Source organism: Chrysemys picta, chromosome 1 (assembly GCF_011386835.1).
Source record: "Chrysemys picta bellii isolate R12L10 chromosome 1, ASM1138683v2, whole genome shotgun sequence".
NCBI lineage: Eukaryota > Metazoa > Chordata > Testudines > Emydidae > Chrysemys > Chrysemys picta.
Genome location: NC_088791.1, coordinates 3896528 through 3924328, shown reverse-complemented (window position 1 = coordinate 3924328; position 27801 = coordinate 3896528). Strand labels below are relative to the sequence as shown.

The 27801-nt window shown below is 47.6% G+C and overlaps 1 protein-coding gene across 11 annotated transcripts in view; it reads left to right on the top strand.

The window, feature by feature from the left end:
• The window catches only part of SBF1 (SET binding factor 1), a 147646-nt gene that overhangs the window by 57181 nt on the left and 62664 nt on the right, over positions 1-27801 (top strand). For all 11 annotated transcript variants that reach the window (XM_065551514.1, XM_065551531.1, XM_065551527.1 and 8 more), the window contains exon 2: positions 18806-18891. In XM_065551514.1, coding sequence (XP_065407586.1) covers positions 18806-18891 — 86 coding nt within the window. The remainder of the gene's footprint in view (positions 1-18805; positions 18892-27801) is intronic.

Here is a 27801-nt window from a genome sequence, read left to right as displayed (position 1 = left end):
TTATTACTAGAGAGATGTGGGAAGAGATGGCAGAATATCTCAGCAGGTATTTTGCTGGACTTGTCTGTCCCAGGCAAACCCCATGCTTTTACCTGCCTAGGCTGCTTGTTTACAGACAGCCTCCGTGGGGCCTCCGTGGCTGTTGCTCATGCTGTCTGCCCTGCGTGTCGCATGGCAAGAAGGCAATGGCTAGTGCAGCAGGTGCTGTTTTTAGTCCTTGGGTAAATGTCAGTGGGGGTGGCTCTGTAATTATCGGTGGAGAATGGCACTGGGAACTGGCTAATAGCTCCCCTGGTAGGCGGCTGGCATTTGACTCTGGGTAAAAATAGAGCAACTTCCTTCCCCAAATGCTTTTAGTAGCTCCCCCAGCCCCTGGTGCCTGTGGAGCCTAGCGTGGGCAGCACTGTTTGGATTGCATAGAGTATTTACTCTGGTGTGTGGCCAGCTGGGATTCCTGTGGTGCCATTTGAAAGGGCTCTTCGGTGTGCTGTGGTTGGGCCTCGTCCCTGCCTCCAGGACTGGCAGCAGGGAAGGAAGTTAGAATAAGTAATGCTGGGAAAATCTTGGGGTCCATTGCTGAGCCTTGAGCTCTCAAAGCATGTCGTAATCACTGGCTGTCCCGCTCCTGGTGGGCTGGCACATGACAAATTGAGCTAGTGTACGATGCCCCAGGAAGGGGCTTCTCGGCAACATCCTTTCTTGGTCCCGGATGCAGCAGTAGCAATTCCTTTTAAGGGCTCCTAGGCCTCATGACAGAGGGTTCTGCTGCCTTGAGTTTCCATCTACACAGCTGGGAAAGAGTAGGTCTGGACTTGGGCAGGGTGGGAAGAGGGAACAACAATAATTCTACCAATCGGTTGCATGAAATGCTTCCAGATTGCTAGTGAGTTCCTATTTCCAGTGATGGGCATAATCAAAAATCATTCATCTCTAGACATTCAGTGACAGACCAACCTCCTCCCTTGGCTTGTGAACTTAGTGGGTGAATGGAAACGGAGGACATCACAATGTCGTTTGGGAGAGCAGGCCTGGGGTTTAATCTGTGAGAGCTCTTTGTTTGGGTGGGAGGCTAGTTAGTGTAGAATCTTTCCATGAGGCACAGGCTCACAGCAATGTAATTTACCATCTTGGGGTAGAGTTAGGAGGCAAATGTTACACCTATGCTTTGCTGCAGGAGCCCTGTGGCTGCCTCGGGGTCCCGAAGCCATGGTTAATGCTGCTCTCAAGTTGGGCTAGTGCAGTGGCGCTCAGCCTTTCCAGACTACTATGCCCCTTTCAGGAGTCTGATTTGCCTTGTGTACCCCCAAGTTTCACTTCACTTAAAAAGTACTTGCTTACAAAATCAGACAAAAATATGAAAGTGTCACAAAACACTATTACTGAAAAATTGCTTACTTTCTCATTTTTACCATAATTATAAACAAATCAATTGGAATTTAAATACTGTACTTACCTTTCAGTGTATAGTATGTAGAGCAGTATAAACAAGTCATTATCTGTGTGAAATTTTAGTTGGTACTGACTTTGCTAGTGCTTTTTATGTAGCCGGTTGTAAAACTAGGCAAATCTCTAGCTGAGTTGTTGTACCCCCTGGAAGACCTCTGCGTACCCCCGGGGGTACATGTACCCTTGGATGAGAACAACTGAGCTAGGGGAACTGGCCGTTTTGGAAGCCTGTCCCTCCGTTTGGCTTAGCAGCTGGTGTTTGAAGTCTCCAGAAGCACTGAGGAGCAGAATCACCTCTGCAGGGCAGTTTATTTTTCTTGTGCAGCTTGGGAACTATTGTTCCCTTTGCTTTAAGAGGAGTGTTTGATTTGGGAGGGGAGGGGTTTGCTTTTCATTCTGTTCTCACCCTGCGAGGAATGAGGCTGCTCAGCAAACCAGGACCTATTGCCCCTTCATCACGTGAGATCAAAGTGGAAAGTAGCCCTGAGACCTCTCTTCTCCAATCTCATCAGGCCATGTGAGCCAGAGGGAGGGTATTTCACATGAGCTGAGTCTATGCTGGCCTTAGGGTTTGGCTTCCAATGAGTCCTTGGGGCTGATTGCCCAGGCATTCTACCATGCGAGTCAAGGTTCCCTTTTTCTGAATATGGAGATGTGGCCTATGAAGACTATCAGGTGCGGCCTAGCTACAGAGCTCAAGGTGAAGAATTGCATGCGAGAACCTGTAGTTGCTGGGGGCTGCACCTGTTTTCCAAATTCCTGGACCCAAAACTTCGTTAATGCAGAGTTAAGGTTGCCTGGTGACCTCTTGTGCCCCAGCAGAATGTCCAGTTCTACAAAACCTAAACTTCTGAAAACTCTATTTTCTGGTTAAGGTAAACGCCAATACAACCTTAACTCTGTCCCCTTTAAGCAATGCCCCTGCATGCCCATAATACATATATTCACACTCTCAGAATAGGGCACATGATCACTGTAGAAAAGTCTCGTGCCTTTTTTTTTTTTTTTGCGAAGGCAAAACTTGTTGAAAGAGGGTGGTTTGCCCCTTTTAAGGCAAACTGGAGGCCTGGGGTCACCCAAGCCTAGCTACAAGTAGGCACACCTCAGCACAGGGATCAGGTGATTTTCCCTATAAAGAGGGGCAGGGAGGGGGATGCTCAGGAAGAAACAACCAAAGGAAGCTGTAGCAGAGACTGCGGAAGAGCTTCATTGAACAGGAGGCTCTTGCAGGAGACCCTGGACTAAGGGGAAGGATTTGGCCCTGGAAGCTAGAGGGTGGAGGGCCAGAGAAAGCAGGCTGTATGGGAATAGAAAAAGACTCCAGCCAGGTAGAGCTGAGAGAGCAGCCTGCCAAGGTGGGAAAATCTGGAGAAACCAGACTTGAGGAGTAGAGAAGCCCCAAGACTGAGTTTTGTTTTGTCTTACATCAATAAATTAAACCCTGGGGGAAGGGGCATTATTGGACAATAAAGCCTGTGGAAATTATATAAGAAGTTCCTTGCAGGGGGGAACTGAGGTACTCTGCCTGGAGAGGGCCTTCAGCCCACACGGGGATGCTCAGGAGGTGATTTGCCCTTGATACCTGTTCAGGTGAGCTGCACTGAATACTTGCCATATGCTCAAATACTGAAAACTCCACACTACGCATTTTACAGCCCATTCCCTCTAACACAGTACTTGCACTTACCCATCACAATACCCACACACCACTCTCCTATCCCACTTCACTGGTGACCGGCCAGATGGGCATCACTACTGACACACACTACCTCACTCAGTGCTGAAATGAGGCGAGCTGAACCCCTCGGCATGCACACATTCCTATTTCCTTTCATCAGACGCAGCGGGTGCGGGGCATGCTTTTGCTTTTGACAGAGCAGATGGATTCTCCGGTGGTTCTAGCCTCCACTAAAGCAAAGTCAATTGGCAGTGTTTGCTCAGAGTTGATTTCCCCTGTTGGCCTGTATGTCCCAAGCACCTTTCTGCTTTCCCATGGAGACACTTGGTGGATACACCAGAGGCTGAATGCACCCTCACTCCAGTGGAGGATGCTCCTTATCTCATCCTTCATACTAGGGATGGGAAAATCTCTAACTCGTCGCTCGCCTAGTTCACCCCTGCAATGTGCAGGGCCGTCAGTTCTCTGCCTTCTGGGAGAAAGTACACTGGTGGAGCAGTGGGGAAGAGCCAGGATTCAGTCCAATTCAAACTTTCCCCCCTTGTCTTCAAAGAAAGGAGGTCAGAGTTAGTTCGCTTGGTGCCAGTTCTCATGTACCTAGATGGGTTTGAGTGATGCCTCCAGTAGTACGTTCCAGTAACTGGCCTGGCTCCCCTCTCCAGGTGCATGAATAAACATGGAGCCTGAATTCCCCAGTTGCCCCGAGAGGATCTGCCTTGGTGCTTGGTTAACTTCTTAAAAGCCAGACATCCTAGTGGGTATTGAGGCAGCTTCCATAAGAGGACTACTCCCCAAATGTGTCTGCGGGGCCATTCTATACTAGCTTTGAGTCACTGCTTTTGAGGAAGGTTTAGTTAATTATTCTGCTAAACCCGAGGTATTTGTAAGGACTTCCTGCTACATAATGGCCGTTTCCAGAAACAGAGATATGGGCGAACAAGTGGCAGGCAGCTGTAAAAAGCTTATCTCTCCCTCTGCCAGTAACTCCCCAGGTCTTGAGCAGCACTTTCTGGGACAGACTCTCTCGGAAACAGACGGATATTTTAAATTACTTCCTCTTGGACCTTAATGTTTCTAAAGATAAATACAACTTTCCTCTTGGCAAGTGCTCAAGTATGGAGCTGCTCCTCTGCGTAGGGCTTCATATCAACATGTGTCATATTCCTGACTCCACGGCTCTACTTTTTTTTCACTGGCTCATAGTAAAGCTGTGTTAGGTGGTTGTGTCCTTTCCCCAACCCCCTGCAAGTGCAGGATTATTCCACTGGACTCCGGCATTCTTAGGCCTTGGCTACACTGGCGCTGTACAGCGCTGCAACTTGCTGCGCTCAGGGGTGTGAAAATGCCCCCCCCCCCCCGAGCGCAGCAAGTACAGTGCTGTAAAGCGCCAGTGTAATCAGAGCTTGCAGTGCTGCGAGTGAGCAGCGCTGCCAGCTATTCCCCTCGAGAAGTGGAGTACAAACAGCGCTGCGAGAGAGCTCTCACGGTGCTGGCGGCGCAACTACACTCGCGATTCACAGCGCTGCTGCGGCAGCGCTGGGAAGTCCCGAGTGTAGCCAAGGCCTTAGAGAGACACTGAGTGAGGGTGTGTTGGTGTTACTGATTTGTACGATTCCTGGCTGGGAGAGGCGGTCGTGGGAATTCACTCTACAACCCATTGGGTCTTTTGCTTCTCTGAACTGAAGGGATGATAGTTCTTGTGATGAAGGCACTTGTCCATTTGGAACAGCCTCCCCCCCCCCTTTTTTTTTTGAGGTGTTGGTTAATGAGCCTTTCCAAACGGAGAAGGGAGGAAGGAAGCAGCTTAGCATTCAGACTGGAAATAAGGGAAACCTTTTTAATGGTGAGAGTAATTAACCACTGGAATAGTTTACCAAGGGTTGTGGTGAATTCTCGTTCTCACTAACAATTTTAAAATCAAGATTGGATATTTTTGTAAAAGATCCACTTTAGGGATTTTTTGGGGGCAGTTCTCTGGCCTGTTATACAGGAGGTCAGACTAGTGGTTCCTTCTGGCCTTGGGAATCTGAGTCTGTGAATTTCTTCGAGCTTTAAAAGACTCCGTGGCCAGCCCTGAATTTGGTAGCACTCATCGCGGCTCTGGCCAGACAGGCAGGGTTTTCTGGCTATGGTTCTTTGTCTTCCAGGAGCAGGCCCTAACCTTGCAAGGACTAGATGACTAAAGCCTGATGCAGCAGCCATAGGCTATTGGGATGCCCATAACTTTGGAACAATTGAAATTTGGGGACTCCCTGGCTTTGCTAATCCATCTGACGTAGTGGCTGGGACTCAGACTCTATCCAATGTTCCTGTTTCACATGACATCTCAGAAGCAGCTTAGTTTCTTTCAGCAGCCGCCTCTGAGCTGTTTCCCCAGCTGGGTGGGTGGCAATGCACAGAGCAGCAGGGATCATAACTTGCCAGGCTTCAGGAGGCTGGTGCTCTGATATCCATGGGACTAGAATGTCCTACTGACACCTCCAGACCTTCATTTGAGAGTGCAAGGGTGGGTTTGCGTAAGGTAATGACAGCTTTGAGGTGAGAGCCAGAGTCCAAAGAGGGGATGATGTGAAAATAGAGACAGACTTATAAAAAGGTCTCTTAAGGAGAAAACACCTTCTAGTTCTGCGGAGACATTTAATTTTAGCTTATCTATAAAAATCTCATTACTCGGCAGCTCTTTAGTCTTGTGACAGAGGCTCATATAAAGCTTTGTTGTGACTTGTAAATGGAATTGCCCTTGTGCCATAGACTGAGGATTAGCACCGCATCAGATGCTGGAGATGGGAAAGTGCGACTTGGTCCCTCTTATGCCCAGGACAGGATTGTTCCCTTCAGCATCGTTGGGGTTTGTCCAGTCTAGGTGTAAGTGACCCAAATGATAGAATCTCTCTTCCTTCCCTCTCCTCCCCCCTGGAAAAATTCCACAGTCCACTTGAACTCTCTGCTGAGAAGTTTTCTTGATACTCGGGTTAGAATAAAATGAACAGTGTATTTGTCCTAGCTATATCTCCTTGCCCCATCCTGAACAATTCTTCTCCCTCGGTGATAGTACCCTTCAAACACCTGCAGTTATTGTCTACCCTAGTTATCGTCATTTAGTTATTTGTGTTGCTGTCAGAACTTCTTCCAAGTTTCTGAGGTGCCCAGAACGGAATGTAGTACGCTACGCACGTCTCATGCAGTGCCTCATGGTCTCAGACACCATCCGATGGTCCAGGGACATCTACATCGAGCACATCACCGGCCACCGACAGTACAAGGAGGCGTGAGCCAGAGTGACATCATTCTCCCACTACGAGAAAGGGACCAAGTGACCTTCTCCGTTGGATTATATGAACTGGAACCATAAACTCCCTGAACATTAAATCTCACCAAATGAGGGTCACTCCATCCTCATTATCATATCCACTCATTATACTCCACACCCGAACATAGCCACTTTATGAACTTCATAACCTCATATCTCAATGTCTGTACTTTGACCCATCAACCTTTTACTCCCAATCGGGGATATTGCAGATTATGTATTCCTCATGCCACCTTATCTTAAACCAAACTTTGCACCCTCGATAATCTGTATGTTATTTCCTGATAACCAGTAACTTCTATGCTCAAACTCTGTTCACAATTTTTTTTTATCATCTTAATAAAATTTTAAAATTTGCAGGTATTACCAATGCTTTCCTTTTCTCCACACTGACCTTAGCAGCATTCAGTACCTGCCGGGATGGCGGTGTTGGCAGTCCCTCACAGTGTCATTGCACATCATCATGCATTTATCTTTTGCAGGCTTCATATCTAATATAAAGGCTGCATGCTCTACATCTGTAGAGTTGAATCTGAAACATACATGAGTGAGCAGAGAGGCTGGCCCCCATTGGCACACATCGAGCCAGTTTTGTTGTAGGGCTGAGTGAGGGGTCATGTTCTGTTCTGCCATGGGACTTTCTGGGAGTTCCTCCTTTGAAGTTGAATTAGACTGAGATTTGAAGCCTAGAAAAGACTGACTCTGGTGGGACAAGGTGGATGAGGTAAAAAAATTTTATTGGACCACCTTAAATTCTGATAGGTTATTTAATATTTATATTACTGTGGAATTGAAGGGCCCCACAATGCACGGGGCAAAACAGGCACAACTTTTATAGATGGGTTCCAAAAATAAACAAAGCGTCAGCTATTTCCCTCTTCCCTCAATTCAGCCATTCTAAGTTGCTGAATTTTCCCAGATATCAAGTCAGAGATGGGAAGCGAAGAGCCCACAGGGTCCTAGAGCCATGGATGAAGCCTGAGCTCAGAAGTCTACACTGCAGTTAAACAGCCTGGCAACCGGAACCCCACGAATCCAAGTTAGCTGGCACAGGCCAGTCACGAGTTTCTTTAACTCGTGTAGACGTACCCCTAGTCTCCAGCCATGACAGGGAGGAGCAGGCTACTTCCAGCCCTCAGCAGCTCTGTAACAGTCCTTTTGTTCTGTCATAGAAAAGCCATTCATGCTTGCTTCATAAATATGTAATGAGGAGCCAGTGGTCTCATTTTTTCCTCTGAGTCATTCGTCATCTTGTGCTGCTGTGGCACTGAAACATCCTTGCTGCCATCCCCTCCCGTGTCTGCCGTGAAGTTGGGGAAGGACTGTGGTGTACCCTCCCTGCCAGGTTACCATAAGCAATATAGCTGGAGCCCTGAAGAGCAGAGCAGATACTCATGCAATACTTTTCTGGGAGGTGGGGTGCAGTGTGGAGCAAAAGCTAGGATGTAGAGGGTCAGGATGCTGCCCTGAAGCCAAGTTCATCTTCTAAAGACCACTGGGAAAGGTGCTCAGGTTTGTTCATGCTATTCCATATCTCATCCATGGCCTTTGAAGGGTCTATGGTGACTAGGGGATTTAGAGTCAATGAGATTTAAGTGGCAGCAGTTGTACTGATGGCTATAGAGTGGCACCATGTGGGGGCCTGTGCTTTTCAATTCGCTTCCTGTTTCTGGACATGGCCCTTCAGTCTCCATGAAACAGAACCTTGATCTCCCGTAGACTCTGCTGAGTTTAACCCTCTTAACAGGCAAACTACCAAATGATTATTGGTGCCTCCTTGATTCCAGGAACTGACCCGTTCTCAAATCCAAGCCAGCAATGTTAGCCAGCTGAGCACAGTGGCCTTGGATTTGGAGACTTTCCTCTGGAGGATGGAAGAGGTTGAGATTGAGGTGCCCTGCTGTAGTGTTGATCACCATACATACTTCGGAGCTGATTGGCCCAAGGGAGTTTTGTCCCAGAACAAGTGGACACCAATCAGTATAAGATAAGTAACAAGCTTGTAGAGGTTTATGGGATAGGAGATTCCACAGGCCCCACTGGGGAGTGCTGCATTGTTGGCAGCAATGCCATGGGGTGCCCCCCGCCAGAGTCAACATGGCTATAAAGAGTGGTGAGGCCTAGCTTTCAGCATGGTTGGAAACAGCAGAGAGAGATGAAGGAAGTAACCCAGAGCCTTGATGGTAAAAGTCTGGGGACTTTTGCCTGCTATACCCAGCACAGTTAGTTGTTGATACAGATAATCAATTTGGAAACTCTGCCCGCCCCAAGTAAAGGTCTTTTTCAGCCATAGAGGAATTCCCTTTGACTGTGCTGCCAGTCCAGCATGGTGGCCAGGGATGGGTGGCTTACAAAGTAAATCCATGGAATCAGGGAAGAGGCAAGAAGGCCTCTCCATTCTTGATACAGGAGGGAAGATACAGGAGGCTGTATTTTCCTCACAGCCCTAAAGGGGGGTTTGGGGGTATAGGCGGGCATCACACTTTCTGCAATAAGTTCCTCCCTGAATCTCCCCTTCCAACCTTTTATAACTCAGCCTCAGACTACACCAAAATCTTCCCATCCAGTGTGTCCTCCTGAAGCTGCTTGATGGGGTCAAAACCTTAGCTTCACTTGGAGGAACCCTGAAACTGTTCTTTGAAATTATACAGTCCCATTTTTTACTGTAGTTGCACCTTCTCCTTTGCCCTGAGAGAAGTCAGCCTCATACCAGGGTTATTGGGTGCTCCCCATTGTTACTAGCTTGTGGCATTCAAAATGGTTTGGGAGCCATTTTGTAGCTGATAAGGTCTATCTAGCACATGAGGGACTCCAAAAGAGCAGTATGCTGGCCAGAGGTGGCCAGTGGCGTACTGCCAGGCCCCCTACGACGGCTATTGGTTCCAACTTACAATTCTCTGACTTGAAGCAAGTGACCTGCCTGCTCTGATCAAGATGGGACACTGCTTGTGGGGAGGGAGGCATTGCACTCCATTTTCAGTTCAGCCCTCAGTTGGCTAGTGTGACTGTCCCTGTGATGTACTGATGGTGCTTGTCAAAGTTCTGAATAGGATGTAGCTGCTTTTTCCACACCGTTGGCCAGCATTTCATGTCAGAAGGCAAGCATGACCTGGGGACTTCCTGTCTTTACTCTTTATTTGGTCATGGGAGTCCCACAGCCTGGCTTTGGCTACGGCCTTGATTGGCTGCGGCATGAACACATTTCCTGGATGTGCTATAGAGTGCAGCATAGGACTTGTGTCACGGAGTATTGGGGGACTCAGGGCCCTGCACCCCCGGCTTCCTGCGATTCACCATGACTCTCAGCCAACCAGTAAAGCAGAAGGTTTATTTAGATGACAGGGACACAGTCCAAGACAGGTCTTGCAGGCACAGACAACAGGATACCCCTCAGTTAGGTCCATCTTGGGGTCCTCGGGCATCCCAGCCCCCCTTGGGAGGTCAGAGCCATCTCTGCCTCCCAGCCATCTCACCAGCCAGCTTCTGAGACTCTGCCTTCAGCGACCCCTCCCACAGCCTTTGTTCATTTTCCCGGGCAAAGGTGTCACCTGGCCTCCAACCCCTTCCTGGGTTCTCATGTTACATGCTCAGGTATTCTCCGTTGGTCAGTCTCCCATCCCCCAACGCAGACTATCCTAGCCACACTCCCCTGTCAGCATTCACAGACCACAGTAAGAACAGTCCCAGTTCGTCACATCTTGCCAGTACCTGATGGATATCAGGCTGCACTTAACGTTGCTCCTTACCCAGTCTTATGGCATTTTGCCACCGGAGTGTAATACATTGGGATTTTTTCTTCCAGCAGTTCTGGTTAGCCAGGTGCTGGACTCTGCTCAGGACAGAGATCAGGTTTTATATAGGAAATCAGAATCTCCCTACAATCCCTTTTTTAAAATTAGTACTTTAGTTAGTACTAAGAAGAACAGGAGTACTTGTGGCACCTTAGAGACTAACAAATTTATTAGAGCATAAGCTTTCGTGGACTACAGCCCACTTTATGCTCTAATAAATTTGTTAGTCTCTAAGGTGCCACAAGTACTCCTGTTCTTCTTTTTGCAGATACAGACTAACACGGCTGCTACTCTGAAACCTGTCATTAGTTAGTACTCTTAGTTAGTACTTTGGTAGTGATCAATGGCTCCATGTCTAGTTGGCAGCCGGTATCAAGCAGAGTGCCCCAAGGGTTGGTCCTGGGGGCAGTTTTGTTCAATATCTTCATTAATGATCTGGAGGATGGTGTGGATTGCACCCTCAGCAAGTTTGCAGATGACACTAAACTGAGAGGAGTGGTAGATACGCTGGAGGGTAGGGACAGGATATAGAGGGACCTAGACAAATTAGAGGATTGGGCCAAAAGAAACCCGATGAAGTTCAACAAGGACAAGTGCAGAGTCCGGCACTTAGGAAGGAAGAATCCCATGCACTGCTACAGACTAGGGACCGAGTGGCTAGGTAGCAGTTCTGCGGAAAAGGACCTAGGGGTTATGGTGGACGAGAAGCTGGATATGAGACAACAGTGTTCCCTTAGTGCTAAGAAGCCTAACAGCATTTTGGGCTGTATAAGTAGGAGCATAGCCAGCAGATCGAGGGACGTGATCATTCCCCTCTATTTGACACTGGTGAGGCCTCATCTGGAGTACTGTGTCCAGTTTTGGGCCCTGCATTACAAGAAGGTTGTGGAAAAATTGGAAAGAGTCCAGCGGAGGGCAACAGAAATGTTTAGGGGTCTGGAGCACATGACTTATGAGGAGAGGCTGAGGGAACTGGGATTGTTTAGTCTGCAGAAGAGAAGAATGGGGGATTTGATAGCTGCTTTCAACTACCTGAAGGGGGGTTCCAAAGAGGATGGATCTAGACCAGGGATTGGCAACCTTTGGCACGTGGCTCGCCAGGGTAAGCCCCCTGGCGGGCCGGGCCGGTTTGTTTACCTGCCACGTCCACAGGTTCAGCCAATTGTGGCTCCTGCTGGCTGCGGTTTGCCGCTCCAGGCCAATGGGGGCGGCGGGAAGCGGTGGCTAGCACATCCCTTGGCCCATGCGGGGAGCTGCGATCATCCAAACCTGCGGACGCAGCAGGTAAATAAACCGGCCCGGCCCGCCAGGGTGCCAAAGGTTGCCAATCCCTGATCTATACTGATCTCAGTGGTACCAGATGACAGAACAAGGAGTTATGGTCTCAAGTTGCAGTGGGGGAGTTTAAGTTGGATATTAGGAAACACTATTTCACTAGGAGGGTGGTGAAGCACTGGAATGGGTTACCTAGGGAGGTGGTGGAATCTCTTTCCTTAGAGGTTTTTAAGGTCAGGCTTGACAAAGCCCTGGCTGGGATGTTTCTGCTTTGAGCAGGGGATTGGACTAGATGACCTCTTGTGCTATCAGTTATCATAGACATTGGTTATCATAGAATATGAGGGTTGGAAGGGGCCTCAGGAGGTCATCTAGTCCAACCCCCTGCTCAAAGCAGGACCAATCCCCAGACAGAATTTTGCCTGAGATCCCTCAAGGATTGAACTTTCAACCCTGGGTTTAGCAGGCTAGTGCTCAAACCACTGAGCTATCCCTCCTCCCTATGAAGCAGGAGGTGGTTTTTGCAATGCAGCTGCCCCACCCACATTTTATGGTAGCTCCCCTGTAGAAGAGGGATGTCCAAACTTTGCCGAATCCAGGGGCTGCACTGGCTAGTTTGTCAGTAGCCCAAGGGCTATGCCTGGCTTGCATATAATAGCGCAGATTGCATCCTCTTATTTCTGAAGGGTACTCCTCTCAGACTACAGTTCCCAGCATGCAGTGCTCCAACTCAACCACAGCTAAACAGGCCTCATTGCAAGCTGATGTCTGTGGCCGTTGTGTGCTAGTGTAATGCTGGTAGCCTCGCTGTAGAATTCCGAGGGGTGCATTTTACTCTCCTGCAGTGTAAGGTGTTTAATGAAGCTTTGGGATTTTACAACTTTTGAAATGGCTGCAGTTTTACGGGCTTGGGCAGTTTCTGGAATCCTCTCCACTGAAAGAAGAACAGGAGGACTTGTGGCACCTTAGAGACTAACAAATTTATTAGAGCATAAGCTTTCGTGGACTATAGCCCACTTCTTCGGATGCATATGCATCCGAAGAAGTGGGCTATAGTCCACGAAAGCTTATGCTCTAATAAATTTGTTAGTCTCTAAGGTGCCACAAGTCCTCCTGTTCTTCTTTTTGCGGATACAGACTAACACGGCTGCTACTCTGAAACCTCTCCACTGAGACTTCCCTCCGGCTTTGTTTTGATCTACAGAATTCATTCTTAACCTGTAGTTTAAATAAGTTGTCAGTTTTACTCTAGTGCAGGGGTAGGCAACCGATGGCACGCATGCCAAAGGCGGCACGTGAGCTGATTTTCAGTGGCACTCGCACTGCCTGGGTCCTGGCCACAGGTCCGGGGGGCTCTGCATTTTAATTTAATTTTAAATGAAGCTTCTTAAACATTTTAAAAACCTTATTTACTTTACATACAACAATACTTTAGTTATATATTATAGACGTATAGAAAGAGACCTTCTAAAAACATTAAAATGTATTACTGGCACGCAAAACCTTAAATTAGAGTGAATAAATTAAGACTCGGCACACCACTTCTGGAAGGTTGCCAACCCCTGCTCTAGTGGTACTTGTATGTGAAGTGTCCCACACTACTACCTCTGCCAGGTGGAGCTAGTCCATCTCCGGTCTCATAAGGGGCTTCTTATAAACATTGTAGTGCTCTGCCCTTGTTTCACTTTCACCTGTGCTACGTAATACCAAGCAATGGGTATGATCAGTGACATCCGTGGAATCGTGTCTGAGACTGTGGAAACACTAATTGCTGGGACAGACTTGGCACGTTGTGCAGACTGTCATTTGAAAGCTCCTGGTGACATTACTAAAAGACTAAGGTGCTTGGTGAATAGAGAGTAAAGCTTTGTCTATGCTGCCAATTGAACGACAAAACTTTTGTCGTTCACGGGTGCTTAACCCCCCCCTACTCCTCCCCCCAAGACAAAAGTTTTGTCTTGGCAAGTGGCAGTGTAAACGGCTCGTTGTCGGCAGGAGCACGGTTCTGACGCTGGCTGGAGGGACTGTTGCAGAGTGAAACAAGACCCTGTTTTCCCTGTGGGCCAGAATGTATTGCTGCCACTCTAGTCAGTCACAGCCCTTACCAGCCTGTGAAGCAAACCCAATTCTTTTCTGAGCATGCACGCCTGGTCTAGAGTTGGTGCAGCAGGGGTAGATCAACCTATGATGGGAGGAAGGAGGTAGGAGCTGAGTAGGATAGCAGGTGTGGATACAGGGAGAGTTGAGATTAAGTGGAAGTTCAGATGTGTCCATGGCTGAGAGAGACTTTGAAGAGGAGTCACTTTATTGTGGGTTCCTTACATAATAATAATAAATAATAAATAATAACGGAGATATACCTATCTCCTAGAACTGGAAGGGACCTTGAAAGGTCATTGAGTCCAGCCCCCTGCCTTCACTAGCAGGACCAAGTACTGATTTTGCCCTAGATCCCCAAGTGGCCCCCTCAAGGATTGAACTCAGAACCCTGGGTTTAGCAGGCCAATGCTCAAACCACTGAGCTATCCCACCCCATTACATGGGCATAGGCGAGAAGTGTACTGAACAGATTGATGTCTGGAGATCGGTGGTATGGGCGGGGATACAGAGGACAGAGTTTTGGTTTAGCTCCCCTCCAAATGTTCAGCGGTAGAGTCCGCTCTTTTCTGTTTGCTGGGTAGTTTCTATGTGGCCTTATAAACTATGGAAAGTCTGTTCCACTGGGCTCTCCAGTTGGCTGCAGACCCTGCCTTGTTTGTAACCCACATTATGCTGCATGTCTGTGCTGTTAGAGCCACCCATTCCCAGGAAAGGAGCCTTTAACCCCATGGCCAGCCTAGCCAAGAGTTTACACTTTGCTTGGGTTGTTGAGTCGGCTGAGTGCTTCAATTTTTAAACACATCTAAACATTTCAGTAATGTGATAAAGTAGCATAAAACTCCAAATACGGCATAGTGTTAATGCAGATAATACTAAGCTGTCCAGAGAGCAGTGACCAAGAGTTACCTTAAATCCTCCTGGCCTCTGTGCAATCTAGCACTGGGAGCACACAGGAAGGAAAAAGCAAAAGCAGCTTCCGCAACACAAACACAGACGCATGTGTTCCTAGATGGGCAGATTAGAAACAGCAGAGGCAGCAGCAGCTGTCCTGGACCAGCTCATCAGAGCAGGAAAGAGCACCCCAGTGTGAACACATTGACAGGGAAAGAGCCTTTTAATTGCATAATGCGAAGCAGAGAGGCAGGGCTAGGCTACTGAAAAGTAACTAAGCGGGGCCAGGAGAGTGTCTTGCCACAAGGCATTCTAGACACTATGGGTACATAATGGGGCTGATTTAATAAAGACAAAAGTAGCTAAAGGGTAGGACAGATGCAGTCCATGGATTTGTACAATGTGGCTATCCTTATCTTTGCATTATCTGTGCGGTGTCTGTGTGTCACAAGCCCCAGTGTGTAAAACTTTGTCACGATCCAGCGTGGCCTGGCTGCATTCTGGAACCAGTCATTTCTGTGGCCTGCACGTCCGTAGTAAGATGGAATTTGCAGTAGGCTCCATTACATGCAAATGAGATGCAGGCTAGAGACTTGTTCAAGTCAGAAACATTGGAACGAACCATGGAAGAAAAAAAAATGCAGCATCTCGTTAACAGGTGCAAATATATATTCCATATGTAGCAGGCGTGAACCATTCTGCAGCGGCTCCAGGGAGCTGTGCCAGAGTGTGAGGTGAGCGCCAATATTTTGTAGCAGAATCTAAGCTTTCATTGCAAATAAATAAATAAAAAATCACATTTCTTATTCTTTATGGTTTGAGTCCCCCAAATGTAACTCGATCCCATATTGTCTTCCTGTAATTATATCTTTAACCCCCCCTTGAAACAACGCAAAGTTGTGAGCTATCCCATTAATTTCAGCCCTTAGATACTGAGATGTAGGCACCATATAGATGCTAACATAATGACAACTTCAATGTTGCTCTGAGCTTTCACTGCCAATAGTTTTAGTTGAAATGTCTTGCTAATGTAATCCATTGATTTTTGGATGCAGTGCTCGACATTGTGGTGAGGTGTGCAGGAAATCGAGGGTCACCTCCTTTTTGTCAAGGGTTACTATCCTTTCAAAACTTGGTGTGAGGGTTTTTGAGATTACAAGTTTGGTTGATAAAGGTAATAGTGGTGCTGTAATATACTTGATTTCTGTAGGCATTTGACTTGGCACCGCATGACATTTCGATTTAAAAAAACAAACTAGAATGTTACAAAATCAATGTGGCATACTTCTCTACTCCTACATGAGACTGCCCTATTTATACATCCCGGGACTGTATTAGTCCTGTTGGCCACAGTGTCACGCTGGGAGCTCACGATCATCTGATTATCGACCATGACCCCCAAGTGTTTTTCAGAGTGTCTGCTTCCCAGGATAGAGTCCCCCGTCCTGTCAGTATGGCCTAGATTCTTTGTTCCTAGATATGATTTTACATTTGGCAGTATTAAGAACTAGATAAGTTCGTGGAGGATAGGTCCATCAATGGCTGTTAGCCAAGGTGGACAGGGATGGTGTCCCTAGCCTCTGTTTGCCAGAAGCTGGGCGTGGGCAACACGGGCTGGATCACTTGATGATTCCCTGTTCTGTTCATTCCCTCTGGGGCACCTGGCATCGGCTACCGGAATAGTGTGTCTAGTTCTGATGTCCACAATTCAAGAAGGATGTTGATAAATTGGAACGGGTTCAGAGAAGAGCCGTAAGAATGAATACAAGATTAGAAAAACCTGCCTTATGGTGATGGAATCAGATGGAATCAAGGACCTCAATCTCTTTAGCTTAACAAAGAGAAGGTTACTGGATGACTTCATCAGTCTATAAGTACCTACATAGGGAAGAGAATTTTGATAATAGAGGGCTCTTCAGTCTAGTGAACCAAAGTTGTAAAGATTCAGTGGCTGAGTGTTGAAGCTAGACAGACTGGAAATAAGGCATACATTTTAAACAGCGAGGTTATAAATAACCAGGGGAATGACTTATCAAGGTTTGTGATGGATTCTGCATCACTGGCAATGTTTAAATCAAGAATGGATGTTTTTCTGTAAGATCTGCTCTAGTTCAAAAGGGAATGAATTTGGGGAAGTCCTGTGGCACATGGGAGGTCAGGCTAGATGATCAGAGTGGTCCCTTCTGGCCCTAGGATCTGAATCTATGAAAAGGGGAGTAATGAATGGAAATGCGCTGATGGGATCATCCCTGTTTGGATTTACTTGGAACAGCGTAAAATGTCCAATTTGCCATAGAAACTCAGCACTTGGGTGCTACAAAATCCAGGAGGCTTTGAGCAAGATTTACGCCCAACTTGACATAAGTGCCTTAGGTGAATCTGCCTTTGTTTCTTTTTGGCCAGGCTCTGAGAGGGCAGGTATTAAATTTCTAATCAAAGCTGTTGGTTCAGGTAGGTCTTGAAGTGAGTGTTGCTGTCTGAGAGGAGGCACATGAGACGGTAGTGGGTGGAGAGAGGTAGTGTCTGAGGGTAGGGAAAGGGAGCACACACTAGTATCACACTGGACACTCTTTATGTACATAACTTGGCGCTGACCTTTCCTTTTTGGTCCTTGGACTATAATTGGCATGTGTTCTGTTGTCTGTGTTTTTAAATACAGCTGTGGGTGGCTGTTGGTAAGTGGAGTGGTTGAAACTGTTCTAGCTCCCCAAAATAGTCCTGCAGTGGTCCATGCATTTTGGAGTGAGGCTTTTCCTGTTACACAGCCCAGAGGTATGCCAGGGTCAGCCGGCCCCTGTGGCTGGAAAGCAGTCTGCAAGTGAGGTTAGAGAGGTTGAAGGGGTGGGGCACGTGGTGTCCTCTGCAGCTGGAGTTGTATTCTGTAAATGGTGAGGAGCACTGGCAGCGGACCCTGTTTTGACAGAGCATAGTACACCTGGACCTGGTAGAGGAGACTGTGCAAAGCCATGAAGGGAGTTCAGGATGAAGGATTAGGGCAGACGCTTTGGTATCCGAAGGCTTGGCAAGGGTTTAACCCCTCTCTAAACAAAGAGCCAGAAGGTATTTTACCAGCTAAAATTCACTAGGTGCTTCCCCAGGAAAGGTTCATGATGCAGCAAGCATCTATTTACAGGTCTCCTAGTGTTTCTATGGACTGCTGGTCACTGGTTTTTGTCTCAGGATTAGGGGTGGTATCATCTATTCTGTGGAAGCACGGGGCTCTGTACATATTTCTCAGCTGGTTAATACCTTTCTGAGTCCTCTTTCAAAAGCTGAAGTGTTGAAGTTTATACAGACTGAGCACTAGAATGGTGTTGTGCAAACCTTGATCCCCACCATACTCCTATGAGAGAGGTCAGTGTTATTCCCAGACTTGTCCATGACTACACTCAATAGATGGTAGAAGTGAAATCCATCTTGGGAGTCCTGACTCCCCACTGCATGCCTCGTCCACTAGAATACATGTGTGATTTTCTGCTAACGATTTGGCATCTAAAAGGGGAGACTAGAAAGTTCTACAGACCTAAATAGCATTGTATTAGTCACTCATTTAGGATTATTAATTTCCTTGCAGAGTTTGCAACTAGAACATTGCAGCCTTATGCTGGTGTTTAGGAACCAAAATGTTAAACTGACCTACGTATTTCTGTGGTCCAAGCTGAGTGAAATGCAAAATACAAACTGCAGATGGTGAAAAAGGGAATTACTGTTCAAATCTTTCAGTTTCTATATTATTTTAGTAACACAAGGTAAGAAATTTGAGATTTAACCTAACCAGTGATGTTACACAGCTTCTCACATTTTGGTTCATCTTTAAGAAGTATTGAATCCGTGAGTAGTTTGATAGCTCAGGACATGTGGTTCTCTGTAGCCTAATCTCTTTGAGCTCTAGGAAGGTGCTAAATTGGATCAGTTTGAATTCACTCTCCATTGTTGCTTTGCTGTGTTTGGGGTAAGGGTCCTGCTGTATGTACCTGGGGCATATGTAGGGTGGCTGTTGGCTTGGGAATCAAAGTTCTGACTTCTAATGTAGCTCTACTACTTGCTGTCTAACCTGGGGAAAAATAACTTTCCCTCTGTCTGGTTCCCCACGTGTACCATGGAGAGAATTCTTTCCTCCCAGGGTGGGTGTAGGGTTAGTTCATGTTTGTGCTGTACCTACACAGGGTAACCGCAAGGCGCTGCTTGTGTGCAGTTCTGGAGTTTGCCATTGTTGCTCCTGCCTGCCTCTGGCAGGAGGTCGAAATGGCAGCTGGCCACAGCAGCAGGGCTGCCTGCATTCTTCTAATACTTTCCGTTTGCTTATTTTTGTAGGGAGCAGGGATGGCCAGGGACAGATACTCCAGCGCTTCCCGGAGAAGGACTGGGAGGATAACCCCTTCCCACAGGGCATTGAACTGGTGAGTATTTTGGCTGTTGGGACTGGGACCTCCCAGTATTGTGTGCATGCGCGCATGTGCAAAGCAGGTTGTAGCCCTGTATTAGTAGAGTGGGCTGTGGTACTGTGCATGCAGGCTTCAGGGATTTGTCCTCTTTGCATGTCAGCAGGACTTTGGCTAGGAGTTTTCCGGCCAAATTCTTATGTGGAGAAGAGTCACTGCTCCTCTCAGCATGGGACCTAGGTCTCCACAAGCCTTGCGTTGCTCTTCTATGACACCTGCTGGTCTACAGCTCCTTGCCGTTTCCTGGATGGAGAAGAGGAGTAGATGGTGCATATTTTAGAAGGGGTGTGTGATGGGTCCCCCCCAGGGTGCCACCTGGAACTGAGGTATAGCTGAGCCCTCTGTCTCGCTAATGAGTTCACGCTTGTGCCTCCGTGGGTCACATCTGAGAATACCAAATTCAGGACAAGCTGCTGGGGAAAAAGGCAGACACACCTCTTCCGTGAGATACACCAAACCAACAACAAAAGTAAACTTCTGTCTCACTACACTGGCTAACAAGAAGTCAGAAATGCAGCCTCCTTAGGTATTCCAGTCCTGAATTCAACACCCAGACACTAGACTTAATTATGAGTGGTTATTTAAAACCAATTTAATCAAACAAAAGGGTTCTTCTTATCGCAAAGGGACAGCCAGATACCCAGGTCAATATACAACTCAGATATTACCCAATAATCACGCTGTTACCAATCTTTTAGTATCTAATATCTAAACATTTATAAAAAGAAAGGAAAAAAATGGTGAGTTAAAATTGGTTAAAGGAATCAAATACATACAATAATTGCAAGGTTCTTGGATCAGGCTTGAAGCAGTGATTGAATAAACTGCTGGATTGTTAAGTCTCTGGTTGCTTCCAAATCATTGGAAGGTCCTCAGTCCCTTGGTTAGAATGCTCCCATTAGTGTAAGTCCATAGTCCAGAGGTTTGAGCAGGAAAGAGGCAAAATGGAGATGTTTCCAGGGCCTGTTACAGCTTCCGCCAAGTGAAGGGGAATCCATTGTTCTAATGTGTGGAAAATTACAGGTAACAAGATGGGGTTTGGAATCACATGGGCAAGTCACATGTCTATGCATCCTTTGCTTAGTCATAGCAGAGGCCGTTACCCATACTCTAGTTACATGAAAGTCTATCAGGTGTGGATGGGCATCTTCCATGGTCCATTGTGAGTTAAGTGTTCCTTGATGGGTCATTTAAGTTGAATAGTCCCTTCAGGATGTGCTGGCTAAATACCTTGTGGGTGTTACCACAGGAGCAAAAACATTCAAAATACAGGTACATAGTTAATATTCATAACTTCAGAAACAAAAATGAAACATGCGTACAAATGGTGTAATCATATTAAGCAAATCATAACTTTTCCGTAGACATCTTACATGCCACACTTTGTACAAGATTTGTTGCAGTTATATAACAGTGGTAGCAACAATGCTCTACATGGTCGTATTTTAATCAGATAACATCGCAACTGTGATGCTGTGACAAGCTGAAAAGCCCTCCAAGCTTGCACTCACACCAACATCCACAACAGGGACTACACCAAGCTGTATTCATGAATGCGCTGGCCAGCTACTCATGAACCCACAATAGAGAGGCTACAGCCAAAATAACCACCTGCTCCCCAGCCTAAGACCGCAGAGCTGTACCGTCCTGCCCTAGTCAAAACCCGACCAGTACGAATTTATTACCCAGTTCGCCACTTCTACAAGGGAAAGTGGATGTGCAGCAACCCTTGTTCATGAGCTGAGATTTATCCTCTTTGAACGTCAACAAACAGTGTTGTAGGTAAAATTTGAAATAAAGTTATTAACTATGGAAAGATAGCTTTTAAGTGATTATAAGTGATAGCAAACAGATCAAAGTAGATTACCATAAGACATAAAACAAAATGCAAACTAAGCCTACAATATTAGATAGGATCTGAATCAGTAATGTCTCACCCTGACTGATGATACGAGCAGTCCACCAAGTTTCCATACACAGGCTGGAAATCCCTTTAACCTGGAACCAGCACTCTCTCCCTCCTCTCTTTCCCTCTCCCCCCGTTCAGTCCTTTTCCTCCGGTACTTTCAGGTGTGTTTTGTAGGGAGAGCGAGGTCCCCTCATGATGTTATAAGAACAGCTATACTGGGTCAGACCAAAGGTCCATCAAGCCCAGTATCCTGTCTTCCAACAGTGGCCAATGCCAGGTGCCCCAGAGGGAATGAACAGACAGGTTATCATCAAGTTGATCCGTGCCGTCACCCAGTTCCAGCTTCTGGCAAACAGAGGCTAGGGACACCATTCCTGCCCATCCTGGCTAATAGCTATTGATGGCTATCTTCCAAGAATCTATCTAGTTCCCTTTTGAACCCCGGTATAGTACTGGCCTTCACAACACCATCTGGCAAGGAGTTCCCAGAGGTTGACAGTGCGTTTCATGAAAAAATACTTTCTTATGTTTGTTTTAAACCTGCTACCTATTAATTTCATTTGGTGGCCCCTTGTTCTTGTATTATGAGAAGGAGTAAATAACACTTCCTTATTTACTTTCTCTGTACCACTCATGATTTTATAGACCTCTAGCATATCCCCCCTTAGTCACCTCTTTTCCAAGCTAAAAAGTCCCAATCTTATTAATCTCTCCTCATACGGAAGCTGTTCTATACCCCTAATAATTTTTGTTGCCCTTTCCTGAACCTTTTCAGAATAGTCCCTTCTGCTATATTCTTATTTTCCAAGCATGGAATTACTATCCATAGAGATTCTGTAGTACAATTTATTTCATTGAAGGTTTTTACTTCATTTGATTCTACACTTTCTTTCACATATAGTGCCATTCCCCCACCAGCATGGCCTGTTCTGTCCTTCCGATATATTTTGTACCCTGGTATTACTATGTCCCATTGATTATCCTCATTCCACCAGGTTTCCATGATGCCTATTGTATCAATATCCTCATTTAATACTAGGCACTCTAGTTCACCCATCTTATTATTTAGATATCTAGCTTTGGTATATAAGCATTTTAAAAACTTGTCATTTTTTGGCTGTCCCCTGTTGCATGATGTAATTGAATGGGACTTTTTTTCATTTGACTGTTTCTCATCAGATCCTCCCTGTATTTTATCATTTTCCATCCTCTCCTCCTTATTAGGACATAGGGAATCTCCAGTTATAGATCCTCCCCTAAGGGATGTCCAAACCACATGCTCCTCTGCACCTGTTGGCTTTCCCCCAGCCCTTAGTTTAAAAACTGTTCTACGACCTTTTTAATTTTAAGCGCCAGCAGTCTGGTTCTGTTTTGGTTTAGGTGGAGCCATTCCTGCTAGTGAAGGCAGGGGGCTGGACTCGATGACCTTTCAAGGTCCCTTCCAGTTCTAGGAGATAGGATATCTCCATTTATTTGTTTATTTATTTATTTACTCCCAAAGCTTGTTCCCTTGTTGGTGCTTTGTTTTTATCAAGCAGTGTTTTGACCTTTAAGTGCAAAGAATGTTAGGTGTATCTAGCCCCTGCTCACACTCCCCCTGTAAACTCCCTCGCCAAACTCCCCTGTTAGCCGCTCCTGTTCGCTAGCTCCTCTGGGCGTTTAGGAGCGGGCTTTTTAAAGCCCTGCTCTGCCTGAGTAGCTCCGCCCCCGGGTTATGTTATCTTTTTATATCTTCTTCCAACTTGCTGAAAACCTCCTTTGCTGTGACCTGGGTCAAACAGTTCCTATTATGTACTGCTATCTCTGAGAGGTTTCTATTGCACACAGTTCCTGGGGTAACCCTGGTGCTTGTGTGCATTTCCTCAATAAGTCACTAACATTGTGCCTGAAAGGCAGCTTGTGGGTATTCTCAACCTCACAACATGTTTCAGTAGCACATACAGTAACTCCTCACTAAAAGTCGTCCTGGTTAACGTTGTTTTGTTGTTACATTGCTGATCAATTAGAGAACATGCTCGTTTAAATTTGCAAAATGCTCCCTTATAACATTGTTTGGCAGCTGCCTGCTTTGTCCACTGCTTGCAGAATGAGCAGCTCGTTGGAGCTGGCTGGTGGGGGCTTGGAACCAGGGTGGATCAGCAGCGCCCCGATCAGCTCCCCGCTCCCCTAAGTTCCCTGTGTGGCAGCTGCCCAGCAGGCTATCAATTGCTTGCAGTTCAGCTGTCCCTCCCCCCACTGCCATGTGCTGCTCCTGCCTTCTGACTTGGAGCTTCTCCCGGGAGCCTCCTGCTTGCTGGGGGGGGGGGAAGGGGGGAGGAGAGCTAATATCGGGGTGTCCCTCTCCCCCCTGCTTAGCCCATCTCCATATAGAGCTGGGGGGACATGACAGGGCTTAGGACGGAGGGAGTGTGCTGGCAGCAGCTACTGTCTCAACTTCCTGGTCTACTTAAAAAGGCAATCTACTTAGAGTAGTTCAGCGTACTTAAAGGGGCAATGCGCATCTCTCTCGCACACACAGGACGCGTGTCTCTGTCTGCCATGCTGTCTCCCCTCCCTCCCTCCATTCCTGCTGCCTTATAGAGTGTGAGGCTACATTAACAATAATGTGTTAACCCTTGAGGGGTCAGCTGAGTTCTAGTTCATTATTTAGCAGTAAGGCATTCTCTGGGAAATATCCCACCCTCTTCGACCCTCTGACTCCAACACCTCAACCAAGGTTCACAATCATCATTGCTGTGTACAGTAATCAATTGTTTGTTTAAAACTTCTACTGTGTGTGTGTGTGTGTGTGTGTGTGTGTGTGTGTGTGTGTGTGTGCCTAATCCCCTCATTTACATTAATTCTTATGGGGAAATTGGATTCACTTAACATAGTTTCGGAATATAACTACAACATTAAGTGAGGAGTTACTGTATGTAGCCGAACTTCACATACGATGATAGCACATACAATCCAATGAGATATTAATGTCTAGCACAGGGGTCGGCAACTTACGGCCAAACACGGCACGCGAGCTGATTTTGAGTGCCACGCAGCTCCCTGCCGCAGTCCCGGCCCTCAGCCCCCCCGCCCACCGCTCTCCCCTGCGGGGGCAGGAGGCAGAAGCTTGGTTCTGCGGCAGCCAAGCTTCCCCCCTCCCCCACTTCTTCTCCCAGCGTGTGCTTTCCTGCCCCTCTCCTTCCCTGAGCCAATCAGCTGATGGCCCGGGGGAGGGGGAAGAGCGGCAGCGTGCACACAGCTCTGTAGAGGAGGTAGAGAGAGGTAGGGACAGAGCCTGGGGGAAGGGGGTGGAACAGGGCATATCCCTTCCAGACCCCTGCCATGAGCCGCTCAGGGCAGGGGGCTGGGAGCACCCCCACGAGCCGAGCACCCCAGCCCTCTGCCCTGAACCCCCCCACCCTAACACACACCCATCCCTCTGCCCTGAACCCCCCCACAGCCCCATCCCTCTGCCCTGCACCCCCATACTCTCAGCCTTCTGCCCTGCACCCCCATACCCCCAGCCTTCTGCCCTGAACCCCCACACCCCAACACACACCCAGCCCTCTGCCCTGAACCCCCCCACCCCAACACACACCCAGCCTTCTGCCCTGCACCCCCACACCCTCTAGCCCTCTGCCTTGAACCCCCCATACCCCAACACACACCCAGCCTTCTGCCCTGCACCCCCACACACACCCAGCCTTCTGCCCTGCACCCCCCCAGCCCTCTGCCCTGATCTCTGAACACCCCCACACACACACACCCCAGCCCTCTGCCCTGACCCCTGAAACACACATCCCCCCCAGGTCTGGGGTCCCGGCCACAGGCCCTGCTCAGCCCGCTGCAGGCCTAGGTGAACAGAACCCCAGGCTGGCAGCGAGCTGAGCAGGCTGGTGGCGTAAGATCAGCATTTTAATTTAATTTTAAATGACGCTTCTTAAACATTTTGAAAACCTTGTTTACTTTACATACAATAGTTTAGTTATATAATATAGACTTTTAGAAAGAGACCTTCTAAAAACGTTAAAATGTATTACCGGCACGCGAAACCTTAAATTACAGTGAATAAATGAAGACTCTGCACACCACTTCTGAAAGGTTGCCGACCCCTGGTCTAGCAAATCAGGACTTTTAGAATGATGCCTCAGAAGGCATACTTTGTACAAAACATATCCTAATTATAAGACAGTGGTGAATAAAGGGTTGCCGGGGTGTGAGAGAGAAGGGTGCTGGCTTTAACATTCTCCCCCGCTTCCCCGGCCTCGTGTTTCATGGCTGAGCAGATCCCCTCTCCTGGCAGGGCCCGGTGAGTAGTATTGGGCTTCTCTGTTGTTGTTAGAGAGGGGGAATAATAGAGTCCTTATCTGCTTTCCAAGAACCTGTTAATTGCCTGTCTGCAGCATCAGGCGTCATTCATTCCTTGAGTCCTTCATTCCATTCATCCCAGCAGAACTTGGAGGGGCCCTTGTATCAGAGCCCATCCACTTCCTGAATCTTGGCAAGGGCGAGGGCTGTTTTTTGGAGACGATGCAGGGTCTGGAGGCCTTGTCTCGCGCTGATGGATTTAGACGGGACAATAATGGGGTCTCCTGGCTGAAGTAAAATCTCCATTGTCAGTCTCCTAAAAGCTTCTCCTTCTCTGAGTCCAGTCTTGTAGGTGACCTTCATCCTGCCCTTTAGATTTCTTTCCCTAGTTCATCTCTGCTGCTGGACGGACAACCTTGGTGTATTAGCGGGATCCAGATTGGCTAGCCTCAGTTGCACTCAGGTGCTGTTACACGCCCACAGAGCCCTTAGCTTATTATTTCAGTGGGTGCGCAGGAGTGTGGCATCGCAGCCTGGCTCTGATAAGGGATGGAGCAGGCAGTTTCTGTAGGTGTGAGCTTTCTAGGCTGTCGTTGTCCCCCTGTAGCAGCCATTTCTGTCCAGCTGTCTTCCCTGCATACTAATGCAGGCATTTGAAGAGCTTGGCCTTTGCTAGTGTCCCCATATATAAAAGGTAAACAGGATGACCCGGGTTGTGAGCCATCGATCCCAGGCAGACTCATGGCAATGCTGATACAGGATGCAGTCAGTAAATAATTACAGGGTAGGTACATAATTAATGTCAGACAGCATGGCTTTATGGAAAATAGGATTTGTCAGACAAACCTGATACTGTTTTTGATGAGATGATGAATTTGGTTGATAGATTCATAGAGTTTAAGGCCAGAATGGAGCATTAGATCATCTAGTCTGACCGCCTGTGTCACGGGCCATTACATTTTACCCAGTTACCCCTGTACTGAGCTCAATAACGTGTTTGACTAAAGCATATCTTCCAGAAAGGCAGCCATTGTGGATTGGAAGACACAAAGAGATGGACCATCCATCACTTCCCTGGGTATCTTATTCCAGTGGTTAATCACCTCCACTGTTAAAAACAAAAATGGGGCCTTATTTCCAATTTGAATTTGTCTGGCTTCAGCTACCAGCCATTGGTTCTTGTTCTGCCTGTCTCCTCTAGATCAAAGAGCCCTCTGGTACCCAGTATTGTCTCCCTGTGAAGGTACTTCTACCCTGTAATCAAGTCACCTCTGAAAGCTGGCTCCTGATGTTGTAGTCAGGCTCTTTGCAGCCCAGCTCTCGGCCCCACCTCCTCGTGGACATAGAAACCAGAATTCTTTTCCCCTAGGTGTAGCAGAAGTGACTTTTGAGGGGAGAGGCTGCTGCGGAGAGGTGCAGTCTGTGCAGAGCGTGGGTCTTGGCAACCCCTGGAGACACAAGGATTAGGGCTATGTAGAGGACTCTTATCTACAGGGAACTCCATTCCTCTTATCTGGCTCTCCCCGGAGCTGAGATTGCTCATCTCTTGCCCTCTCCCTCCCTTGGCAGCCAGCAGCAGTGACTTGGGTTATAAGGAGAGAAGGTAACGACTTTTCATGCAGAGCAATGCTAGCACACCTAACAAACCAAACTAGGGTGACCAGATGTCCCGATTTTATAGGGACAGTCCCGTTATTTGGGGCTTTTTCTTATATAGGCTCCTATGAACTCCCACCCCCATCCCGATTTTTCACACTTGCTGTCTGGTTACCCTAAACCAAACTGATCTCCCGACTGCTGTATAAGATCACTGCTCAACCATCTTTGGGTTGGAACATGACCTGCATTTGACAGCTCACAACAACTCTACACAGCGCATCAGGACAGGATCTGGAGAATGCCATATCTGCTTAAACTGCAGTGGAATTCCACCCTGACTTGAATATAGCTAGGACACTCCGCCTAATGCCTGGCTCTTCAGGATTCCTAGAGGATCTGTTGTAACCCTGAGTGGTGAAGGCTTCTGCTTTGGTGTGTCACCATAGATACAGCACCTCTAACATTAATGGGCTCTTTGGTGCTCATACAGGGGCAGCAATTGACGTCTTGACTCACAGGGTTGCTAGTGGGGCCCCCTACTGAATCGCCATTTGCAGCACGTAGGGCCAGCGTTCTTTGGAGATGTCCCATGCATGGACTGACCTTGCCTGACCCTGCTTAGCTGGTGAGCACCACCAGAGGGCGGAGTGTCTTGATGTTACATCTTCCATGAACAAGGGGTTTTATAAACACATGGCTACTTTGTGTTGCCTTGTGTATGGGTTAGTAAGCTGGGTAGCCTCACTTATGTTGGGCTGCCAGTGACACTGATCGTACTCTCCCAACTCCAGGCCTGAAGGGTGGGAGTGTATCTGCTGCTCGTTTGAGACAGAGACTTGTGTGCAGACCAGATGCTATATCCAGGAATCTAGCTTCTCTCCTCCTAGTGGTTTCAGGAGGAGCTCCCAGCTGGAAACTGGCCTGGCGTGCCCTTGATGTGTCTCAGTTGGCCTGTCATGCCCTTGGTGTGTGTCATGCATTGGGGACTGAATTCTGAAGGCATTCTGCTGCTGTGAGGTCGATCTAAGCCTTGATTGCACCTGCTGACCTCCAGCTCCTGGAGAGAGAACTGG